The following is a 12,067-nucleotide window of genomic DNA, read 5'->3' as shown; positions in this document are numbered from 1 at the left end:
ATGAAGAGAAGGGAAAGGAAGGAGTCAGGGAGGGAAGAGCAATCCTGCCAACGGCCAACTTATCTTAAAACCACAACTATGATAAACTCAAGAAAGAATCTAAAGTTAAATGGAAAATACCTCTGGCTACAGATCATCATAAAAACCACACGCAAAGTACGATATACTAGCTTTATGAAACAGTAAGGGGCGTAGGCTTTGAAATCAGGTAGGCTGGTTCAAACCTAGCTCAGGAAGTTAGTAACTGACTGTGCCCAAGCCACTTTATCTCTAAAACTGCTGCCTCAGTGATGGAATAACTACATCTGCCTCAAAAGGACTGTTAAGAGGATTCAACCAGATCATGTATTTGACATGGACAGTGGGGCCGAATGAACAACAGGTGCTGTTTTTTCACAGCCCCAGGAATTCCCAGGCTCCCAGCCATCTCCCATCCCTAAACCACTCTGAAAATCCCCTAAACATGCCATCTTCCCACCCCAGTATACAAGCCCTTCACTGGCAAAATCCCAAAACTAACCTGTTTCCTCCCTGCACATTCTTCTCACCCCCCTGCTGTAAGGGAACCCGAGTGTCCCCGACATGCTCTCCCCGACATGCTCTCCCCGACATGCTTCTCCCCCAGCCTCCCCAGGAGGGCTGTTTCTCTCCCACATCCCCTGCATTGTGCACCTGGATCTGTGGAAGTGCCTTTGCTCTTCACTGGCACCTCCAGAACATTCTCTCTTCCCCAAGCACTCTGGCTTTGCGGCTCATGCTGTCAGACTATCCTACCACCTACCCACCTTAGTGCAGTCATCCACCATCACCTGACTCAGTGACAAGGAGACTCCTAACTTAGCCCTGCTGCTCTAATCCCTCAGAGCCCTCTGTCCTTGCTGTCTCCACTGTTCTCCCCCATTCTCTCTCTCTGGAAGCCATGCCACACAGGCCCCACCCACTCCACTGAAACAGCTCCTGTCAGTCACCAAGGACTGCCTCACTGCTAAATCCCAAGGCCAGTCCTCAGACCTGGTTGTACCTGACTCACTGGTAACTTCCACACAGCTAATGTGTTTCTCACTCAGCTTCTGACCGTCATCCTTTTGTGGCTCCCTCCACCTTCACTACTGCTCCCCTTAGTCCAACCTCTACTTACTAGAGAGCCCCAGTCTCAGTTCCTGGACCACTCCCTGTCTCCAAGTCTTACAGCTTCAAATACCAGGGGTATGTTGATATTTCCAAAGTTTATAGCTCTCACCCAGAGCTCTGTCCTTGACTCCAGACACATGTATCTCCACCTGACATCTCCCCTGGGATGGGCAACAGGCATCTCACCTAAGTTCAGAACCAGACACCTACTGCCTGCCTCTCTTGCAGGCCTTCCCATCTCATTATGTGACAGCTCCATCCTTCCAGTGGTTCACATTAAAGTGACCCTTCAGAAGAGAGGTTGGCCTACTTTTCTTAAAAGCCAAATCATAAATATTTCAGACTCTGGGAGCCACGGGGTCTCTACCACACTACTCACCTCTGCCATCATACTGCAAAAGCAAACAGACAACATGCAAACAAATGAGTATGGCTGTGCTCCAATGGAACTTCACAGACACAGGCCGCAAGCTTGGCCTACAGGGCACAGTTTACCAATCCCTGCTTTAGAGCTTAAGTCAGATCATATCACTCTGCTGCTCAAAACCCTGCAAGTCTCCAATCTTACCAGGTGTAACAGACAGAGCCCTGGGAAAGCCTGAGGGCCTACTCGCCCTGCTGCCTCCCTGACCTCTTTCCATCTCCCTCCTCACTCCACTCCAGCCATGTAATTGACCTTCTTCCTAGTCATCCAACTCCTCAAGTCCAATGCAACATCAGGGCCTTCTACCAGGAAGGAACATCCCAAGACGACTAGTCCCCTTGTTTCCTCCCGGTTTCTGTTTAAATGCTGCCTCATCAGAGATGCTCTCTGGAACACTCCATGTACATTAGCAAACCCTACCCCCTTTACACATTATCCATGCCCTCTGCCCTGCTTTACTTTTCTCCACAGCACTTCTTATCTCTCATCTCATGCATCTGCTTATTGGCTTATGGTCTTTCTCTCCCCACAAGAATGTCAGCTACACCCAGACTTCATCTGTTTTGTTCACTCCTATCTCCTTGGTGACGACAGCGGTGGTTGGCTCACAGGAGGATTCAATAAATACTTTCTGAATCAATAAATAAAAGATTACCGTTATTGTTCTTATTGTTGTGTGTTGCTCTCACTTGCATACAGCAGAAGTTCAATATCAGGAGTCAACATAAGTACTTCTGTGGATTTATGAATCCTCTGAAAATTATGTACATTGTGTGAGAGGCCCTCAGTTTTCTTTGGTTTCACAAAGAGGCAGCAGCCCCAAATCTATGAGAACCACTGTCCCAGACTAGAGGACCCACCTGAGGGGCTCCCCACCAAGTCTATGGAGTCTGCCCTTGATACATTTTGACGCAGGGGATTCAAAGTGGGTAGGGAGGCAGGTCACTCATTTCTAGAGCAAGACATAAGGTCAGTAGAGTCTGGAATTAGCCCTGGACATTCCAAAGAACCAGCAAAGGGGACTTTCACTTACATATGGGATGCCACATGCCTGAGGCTTCCACAGAGGAAGCCAGAAAAAAGGCCCAGGTTCAAGTCATCACAACTGCAGACAATGCCAAGTGAAGGGAGCAGTGACCTCGCAAGACCTGTGAGCACTACAAGCCCCTGTATCCAGACTCCAGAATAAAATGAAAACAATAGATTCATTTCCCTTATTGTGTTCCCTCGATTGTGTATTTGTCAAGAGTCAAGATTAATCACTGCAATTCATGAAATTTATACTCAAACTTATTGCAATTCTAAACAACAGGCTGACATTTCCAGCAGTTCTATCGGGTCGTTCATCTAGCTCGCGGAGAATACATTTTTCTAGGTGCTTACCTTTCAGTAGTGTTTTGTCTGGCGCTGGGCTCCCCTCCATCATTGCTTCAGCCAGAATTAACTTTTGGTGAAGTTGCTTGTTACAAATTTTAAACTCCTTCAGCTCCCCCTGCAGCTCCAAGATCTGGCCCTGCAGCTGGGCCACCACCTCCTGTGCAGCCGGGAGCCGATATACACTTCCTAATGACTGGGATGGTTTTATTAGGATGGGTAGGCGGGACTTCTTAGCATCCTGAAAACACACACACATAGACAACAATGAATACACCTCCTTTGATCACATACTCAACAGTCTCATGCCAATCTTGTAAAACAGAATTCAAACCACTGTCCAGACTTCTGGTTCCCATACTGGCATCGTGTTTGCCTCTCAGACTACAGAGTTTATATCTTGGCAAGTCCCTCTCTCACCAACAAGTGCCGAGCTTTTCCTTCTCGGCACCCTCTTGGCCCTGGCCCACTGTCCCTCTCTGGACATTCCAGATGTTCAACACATGACAGGTTTTTTTCCAACACAATCTTCTGGGAAACATTTTCTCCTCATTTCCCACCCATTCCTCAATCTAAGCCAATCTGTCTCCCACCACTGCTAGTCCACCAGTACCACCTCCTTACTAAAGTTTTCAGTGGCCATTGAATCACTAATCCAATAAATATTTCCCAGGTTCAGAGCAGACCTGCTAATTGTGGATATCTTCATTTTCAATGGCTCCCAGGCTCTCCAAAGTCAACTAAAAACTCAACTCTCCAATTCCATCACCCCATGACCCAAAACTATGACACTTCAACAGTCTCTGTCTTGGTGACTCACACCAACCACCATCCACTTATGGCACAATCCAAAACCTGGGAGTCCTTTTTAAACTTCCCTTTATATTCGTCACACACTTTTATCACTCACTGGGTTCATTAATTCCAACTCCCAAGTTGTCTTTGGATTCTTTCAACTCTTCTCATCCTCCACTGCCACCATCCAACCCCAAGAAGCTCTCACTAGGCCATGGCCACAGCCTCCTGAGTGGTCCCCCCAACATTCATTCTTGACCCTTTTAATCCACTCTCCATGCTACAACAGAATAGGCAAACCTACCACCCCTCCCCTCTGCTTAAACTATTTTAACTGCTTCTCTTATGACAAAGGTCAAAGTCCTGACCACAGCCCACACTGTGCATAACCTGCAGCCAGAGTTACTGCCTCTCTCCCACCTCCCCCTAACTGCCAAATACTCACCTTCATTCAGTTCTTCAAAATGCTAGGCTCCTTCCACCTCAAAGCCTTGGCAGATGCTGTCTCCTCTGCCTAGGACACTTGTTCTTGCCCACCCCCACCTCACCCACTAATCCCAATATGTTCATTAGAACTCAAATGTGCCTTGATTTCCAAGACCAGGTCAGATCTCCCTGTTACACACTCACTGCCCCCTATGAGAATTAGTACCATCATAATTAAATGACTATGCAGTTCTTGTTCTTTGCCTATCTTCTGCTCTGGCCTATAAGTTCCAGGGCCGGGGGCTCTGCATTTCTTAGTCACACTCTATCCATAGCTTCCAGCACAAGAACTAGTACACAGTAGGTACTCAATAATGACTTATGGAATGAACATGCAAACAATAACTTAAGAGGCCAAATGGGGGTGCCTTTCAAGTGAAGAAATTTTAAACATAAACACTGAGAAGGACTGAATCTGGAATATATAAAAAAAACTATTAAAATTCAATAATAAAAACACAAATAGCTCAATTAAAAGACAGGCAAAGGATCTGAGAGACATTTCTCAAAAGGAGATACATATATGGCCAATAGGCACATGAAGAGATGCTCAATATCTTTAGTCACCAGGGAAATATAAATCAAATTGCAATGAAATACTGCCACTTCCTACTCATTAGGACAGCTATAATAAAAAAGATAATAAAACAAGTATTAGTCAGGATGTGGAGAAACCAACCCTCATACATTGCTGGTGAAAATGTAAACTAGGAGCAGTTGCTTTAGAAAACAGTCTGGCAGTTCCTCAAAAGGTTAAACACAGAGTTACTATGACCCAGCAATTCCACTCCTAGGTATAGACCCAGGAGAAATGAAAACATGTGTACTCACCAAAATATATACATAAAAGTTCATAGCAACACTATTCATAACAGCCAAAAAGTGAAAACAGTCCAAATGTCTATCAACTAATGAATGGATAAATTAAAGGCACTGTATCCATACAATGGACTATTTATTGTTTGGCAATAAAAATAAAGTAAAAATACAGATTACAGCATGAATGAACCTTGAAAACATTATGTTGAATGGAAGAAGCCAGTCACCAAAGAGCATATATTATGTGATTTGATTTATATAAAAATCCAGAATAGGTAAATATATAAAGACAGAAAAGAGGTGAGTGGTTGCCTCCGAGTAGGGGTGGGCAGGTGGGGAGAAGGGGCAGTGACTCCTAATGGGTTCAGGGTTTCTTTTGGACTAATGAACATGTTCTAAAATTGATTACGGTAATGGTTGCTCGACTCTATGAATATATTTTTAAAAACCCACTGCATTGTATACTTTCAATGAATGAATTGTATAATATATGAATTATATCTAAGTAAAGCTTTTTTTTTAAGTGGTGAAGAAGAAACCTGAGAGAAAAACAAGAAATATTTGGGACCCTGGGAATGAGGAAATCAACAGTCTCTCAAGAAGGAAAGAACAGGAAAAACCCCTTCTTGTACGTTCTAGGATATAAAATGCTTTCAGGCACATTCTCTCAGAATCCTCAAGTAAACTCTATTCCCAGAGCTCACAGGATAATAGAAGTTATCATGCCTATTTTCCAGACAAAGAACAGTCAATATCATACAACAAGGTTAGACAGCTGGACCTCAAACTAGCTCTTCAGACTCTACTGCTCAGTTTAATAAAAGTGAGGAATTTTCTGCTCTGAAATTCCAGGGAAGAGGAGAGAAAAGGTTCAAGGACAAGACCACTTATGGTGGTGAAGGCGACCAGTTGGAGGAGGTAGATGCCTCATCAAAGAGGACTGGAAAATAACAGTCATTTGTTTGGTCCTCTGTCTCCACCAATCTTTATTCTTGGATCCAAATCTGTATGTCAGATGGCAGCAGAAAAGATATCTGCAAGTGCACAAATGCCAAAGCCAATTCCAGGCTGGAAGGCTGCCGTCAGTCAACCTAATGCCGGTTCTAAAATAACACCACAGAAAATGCTACCTTATGGACGCAGAACAGATTCCCACCTACCACCTTATTAAAGATGTCATAATGGAACTTCTCACCTGACAATGGAAGGGGAACAGAAAAGCACACACACGGAGCTGCTACCATGTACAAGGCACTTGCTACATATGACCTCACGCCAGCCTCAGGTTCTAGTCATACTGATCCCATTCAAGCCACTGAGAAAGGATGGGTGTCTTACCCAAGGACTCAAAGTAGCTAATTGGCCAGGCATGATGCAATCACAGGTATATCTGTGAAGTCCATCCTCTTGCCTCTAAAACTAAACAACCAGAAGTATATCCATCTCCTCGTTTCCTGTTGGGCTGCAATGTTTTCAACAGGATACCAGAGTTCTGGCTTAAGCTTTAGGATTACTAATTCATTGACTAACCAAAGACCACAGAGAAAATCATTAAATTTTCTTCTACTATGCACAGAGTGGAGGCGACGGTGGTGATAAGAGGGCTCCTCTCTTCCTGAGAAATGTAGGTTAATAATAACCCTGTCTACCTCTAAAACAGGACTTCAGTTTAAATCTCTTCTCCTCTTAACAGCTGAGTCACTCTGGACAATTTTCTGAGCCTTTCACAGCCTATATTTTTCCCATGTAAAATGTAGGAATACCTGCCTAACTCAAATGCGTGTTGAAAAAATTAAATATGATGATGTATGTATAGATATCTAGCGCAACCCTGGCACAGAGAGCAGATGCTATAAAATAAGCACTGTTACTTTCTTTTGAAGACACAAACAAAAAGGTTAATTTCAATCTAAAAATTTTTTTCAATATATTCGGGGAAATTAAGTTCATTCAATTACCTAAACTTCCTGAACATAGAATATCCCCCACACAAATTGGGGGGGGGATCTAGTTTTCCTAATATATAGGTACAAACTAAAGGAGCTGGGGCAGATGAAAGCATTTCTATTCTAGCCAAATAGCACAAATTTGCATCTTGAGTACCGTTAAATAATGGCAGTGTCTTTTTATAAATATATATTTTTTGTCTCTACTGATATCTTTAGAAAACCCTTTTCTAGAAATTACAGTTTGAGTGTGTAATTTTAAACAATCAAAAGCAATTTTGCTAATGATCTATCTAACTCTCTTTGGTATGCACAAAAACAGTAATTCAGTGGTCAGAAAACAAACTTAATTCCCCATTCTGATGCTATAAAGCAGTGTGTACAGTTGATTTCTCAGACACAAAACACCCATCACAAACAAGAACACCAACAGCCATTACTGGAGCACTATTAGAAGCGTGACCTATTTCCTTCTCTACCAGAAATTCACATCTCCCTGCCATGGGGATTCCCCAACCTCAACCTCTCCTCCCAGGAGGATTTTAGCAGAAGTTCCAATCAAATATTGCCAAGAGAGTCTGGCTTTTAATAAGCTGGCATTTTTTAAGGTATTTGAGGAGAAGCTTAGAGACAACATCTTGACTGAAGCAAAATGCATACATTCACTCAACAAAACCAGACCCTACTGCTTCAGGCCAGCATGGGCTGGAAGGTGGCTTGACCCAGGGAGAGGGCATGGCTTTCACTCAGGCAAAGTGAGGGTCTCAGCTCTGCCCCTTCACTGTGGGCAAACCATGGGCACTCGGGATCTGGCTTCCTCATCTCTGATTCATAAGGGTAACAGAATGCAGACACAGCCCACAGAACAGTACCCCTCAGACACAAAGTCTGCACAAACGAAAACGTAGCTTTTCATCCCTACCCCTAAAGTCTGGTTATTACAATTTTATAACAACCTGTAAAAGGAAATGTCAACAATAGATGAAAATTATATAAATTTAGGTGCATTCCACACAATGCAATTGTACACAGCCATTATGAAGAAAGATGTTCCTGATGCATAATATAAGAAAGCTACAGACAGATGTACAAACAAGACTCTATTTTTATAAGGAAAACATGTAAGTGTCATGATAGACAGATAAATAAGATAGCGCTGGGATGGGGAAGAAAGAAGGGGAAATGAGAGTAATACTTTAGGGAAGGTTAGGATGGACACACACCTCTAACTAGAGGCCAGGATAAGAGCAGGCAGAAGCGGACACCAGGTTTATATAAATCCAGTTTAGACAAACCCAAGTGATTTTCTAAGTTTTCTTAGAAAACTTAATACAAACTAAGTTTTCTGTTTGTATAAAATACGTAATGTGTGGAAAAACTCACTTTGTCAGTCCCATGAGGGAAGGAGAGGGCAGAGGCCTGTGGCCCTGGCATCCCGCACAAGTTCTCAGGCTGATGCTCCGTGCTGAATGCGGCAGCTGGTGGTATCTCATCCCAAGCCTTTCTCAGGCCTTTGTGATTGAACTGGAGAGCATCACCCTCCATGGCCATGGTCTGCACTGAGGCATCTTTTAGCTCCACCTTGGATGGTTCATCTGCCTTTACTAGCTGGGCTCCCCCAGGCGACTTCAGTTCATCATGGGGCTTGTAAAATGAGTTGGCTTGGATGAACTGTCTGAGTTCACCTCTTAGCTGAACAGCCATCTGCTTAAGTGTCTTCTCAGTTTCACCATCGAGGTGTTCTCCGGAAACTTCCTGCTCTGGCAAGCATATTTGTTCCAAAAGCAGTTCACGTAGCACTTTCAGAAGGTCTGGCCTGTTTTGCCAAAAGAGAAAGAAGTGGGAGAACTAAGCTTCCCTCTATGGCCTTGTCCCCTACCTAGTTTCCCAAGTTTTCCTCACTGACTGGCCCAGGTTCTGCTTAAACTAAACACAGGGAGCACCTGCCATGTGCCAGGATTCACACCAAGTATTCTATCCCATGTCACCTCACAACCACACAAGGTAGGTACTACCATGTCTATTTTATAAATAAAAAGAGGAGAATTAATTTGACACACGTAACACAGCAAGTGAGGGGACTACACGGCTAAATGGATGCAGGTTGGGCCTAAGAAAGGAGCAAACGGTCATAAAGTATTCATGCCAATTGCAAGGTCCCCTTGCCTCCCTGGCCCTATTCCTACATCCAGGGGCAAGTATGGCTTTGGATGAATCTGGCTAACCTGGTGGATCATCAGTGACCTGGACAATCATGGTACATAACCGGTGCTCAGTAGCTAAGGAGTGAATAAAGGGATGCTGTAAAGTGCTCTTATTTGAAAGAGGAGTGTACTTGAATGTGCAGACAAATAAGAGCTCAGCATCCTAGCAGAAGATATGTTCAGAAAACTGGGAAGAGTACAGTGCTTCTTTGGAGTCAGAACAGCCTGAGTTCCAGTCCTTGCTCTGCACTTGACTAGGGGATCTTGAATCTTTATGAGCCTATTTCTTCATCTGTGAAATGGGGTTAATATTAGTCTCCATCTCACAGTCTTACTCTGAGGACTAAATGTATTTAGTGTATTTAAAGGATCTGACACCCATAAGTGCTTCATAAATGTCACTTCCTTTCCCCTTATACCTTCTGTGTGACAAAGGTGCTCAGGAAGGGGCATAAACAATGTTTGGGCCTCTGACAAGACCCTTGAACTGAACCACTAAAAAGGTCCAGATTATAGTGACAGCTTAATGAATCTGCTGTTCAGATTTCTAGCAAAGGAACACTTGAAATGTTTTATTTAACAGCACACCACTTTAGTATATTATAATGGCCTCTTTCACCACCTTTTACTACCCATTTGTAAAGTCTTTTTCCTGGGTTTTATTGTGTGTTGTTTGGTCGTGAGTAATGGTCCTCCTTTGGCTAGCGAATAGCAGTTGTCATTATTTTTAATCTTTATTAAGGGAAGGATAGGAAAGGAAAATTTAGTTTAACATGCCTAAAATGCCAGAAATATTTCTCAAGCCTGGGTTTACTGAATTTTAAGATGGTTTGTGTAGTCTAGATGATTTCATATTAGAAGTGAGCAATATACCATACATTTTAATTTTGTTTGTTATACTTTTATTTTTTACTGTGTTTGTGTGCCGTAGCTGTTTCATTTGAGTTGAACTGACTCTGTCCAGAGCTAGATGATCAGAATCCAGATACGAGTGAGACCTTGCCCCTGCCCTTACAGGGCTCAGTGGGGAAGATGAAACAAAGCTCCTGTCACTTCTAGTGGCAGCAGAGATACAGAGCCAGGGAAGCTCAAGGTGTGTTAAAGGTGTTGGTAGTTGTGATCTAACTGTCCCACAGGTTTTTGGAAATAAGGCTGGCAGGAGAAACTGCAGAGAAAAGAAAAAATATCTAATACCAGTGAGGGCCTATTCTGTCCCCTTCACTCTACTGATGGCCCCTGCCTCATCCTGCCCGTGTCTTCTTTCTCCTGGAACGTAGCAGCAGCTTTCCAGCCCCCCTCTGTCCTTGTCCCCCTCCACTTCCCCTTTTCTTAATTTACTGTCTCAATTTTATAACCCCCTCTTCTTTTTTATGAATTTCATTTTCTCTTATATTTTGAGATGATTTAAACATGCTAATTTAAAATTTTTCTTCAGACTGCTTTATTTTTTTTTTTTCTTGACTGTGAACTCGCATTTGTTGGTCTATCTTTGATAATAGTGGATTTTGCTGGCAAGTTTAGTTTGCCTGTGTTAAGCCCTGCTCAGACCCCCACCCTTCCTCCTCCCTGCATGGTGGTTTTGCCTCAGCTTGGCTTTCTCGATCTTTCTGTAGGGCTTTTGAAATTTGCATGGGAGTCTACTACCATGGGAGTCTAATTTCTGGTCCCTCTGCTTTCTGCAAATGCCTGCTTCTCATGACTTTGGGTCTCTACCATTTCTGACCTTTGGATACATTTAATCTTGATTTTGAAGCCTGTAGTGCACCTCTAAACATTTTTGTTGTTCTGTATTTTTGCTGCCCTTTATATGTGTTTAGAATGGGGGGCAGGGACTCCTGTGTGTACTGACACCACCCTCCGGACAAGAAATCTCCCCATTTATTGTTTACACCACAGCCTGCCTGAGTCACCACCTTTCAGGCATGTGTGACTGTGCTACTCCCTTGCACAGAGCCTCGAAGTGGCTCCTTTCCTTAACATGATTGGGTTCTCCCCTCCCTCACTTTCCAGCCTCACCTCCCTGTTCTCCAGTGTGTCTTGACTATATTCATATTGTCTTCCATGCTTAGAATATTCCATTTTTCCCTTCCCTTGGCTAGCCTCTATCGACTCAAGAATCCTTTTCTGACATTTTTCCCACCACCCCTGGTCTGGACACCTGGGATTATTGTTCCGTAGCATTCCCAAACTTGCACAGTGCTGGGTTTCACTTTTTATCTTGTGGAGAAGTGACTTGTGAACACAACTGACTCCAACAGCAGGTTAATCCTCACAGGTAGGTTTGCACCCCCAGTGCCCATTACAGTGCCTGGCACAAGGAATACCCTCGCAGGATTCTTTTTGAACTACCCATAGTCTTTTACATGCTGGCTTAGTCTGAGTTCTCGGGAAAGCAAAGCCTGAGATAAGGACTTGGGTACAAGTGGTTTATTTGGGATGTTGATTCCAGGGAATAGGAAGAAGGGATCATGGGGAGGAAGATAGAAATGGAGGCAAAATCAGTATTGTTCTAGTTACTGCTGCGGGCTCAGTCCTCCTGGGTACCCTCTGAGGGATGGCACAGACTGCCTTAGTGTTGTCCTTCCAAAGGATGGGAGCCTGGGATATTCAATCAACAGCTCTATTCCCCCACTGCTTGAGGGTTTCCCCCAGGTACAAACTGGTCCATACCTCCCCAATGCCCTGCTGGCTGGGTCAGTGAGCTCTGGAAAAGGTCTCAGGGCAGCAGAGAGATGCACGGAGTGCCTTGAGGTAGGACTGTCTGTATACGAGTCCTTATTTGTCTACACATTCAATACTTATTGAGCACCTCCCATGTGTCACGTAAGGCAGTGGAAATGCACAGTAAAGAAGAATCATGGAGCTTACATTTCATTAAGAAACAGACA

The 12,067-nt window shown here is 43.7% G+C and overlaps 1 protein-coding gene across 6 annotated transcripts in view; it reads right to left on the bottom strand.

Moving 5' to 3' along the window:
* CDK5RAP2 (CDK5 regulatory subunit associated protein 2) overlaps positions 1-12,067 on the bottom strand; it is a 156,889-nt gene that overhangs the window by 43,308 nt on the left and 101,514 nt on the right. For all 6 annotated transcript variants that reach the window (XM_016213723.2, XM_016213717.2, XM_087822852.1 and 3 more), the window contains 2 exons: positions 8,359-8,791; positions 2,939-3,170 (listed from right to left, as the gene is read on the bottom strand). In XM_016213723.2, the coding sequence (XP_016069209.2) occupies positions 2,939-3,170; positions 8,359-8,791 (665 nt within the window). The remainder of the gene's footprint in view (positions 1-2,938; positions 3,171-8,358; positions 8,792-12,067) is intronic.

The sequence above is a fragment of the Miniopterus natalensis genome, chromosome 12, assembly GCF_054644295.1.
Source record: "Miniopterus natalensis isolate mMinNat1 chromosome 12, mMinNat1.hap1, whole genome shotgun sequence".
Taxonomy (NCBI): domain Eukaryota; kingdom Metazoa; phylum Chordata; class Mammalia; order Chiroptera; family Miniopteridae; genus Miniopterus; species Miniopterus natalensis.
This window is presented reverse-complemented; position numbering and strand designations above follow the sequence as displayed.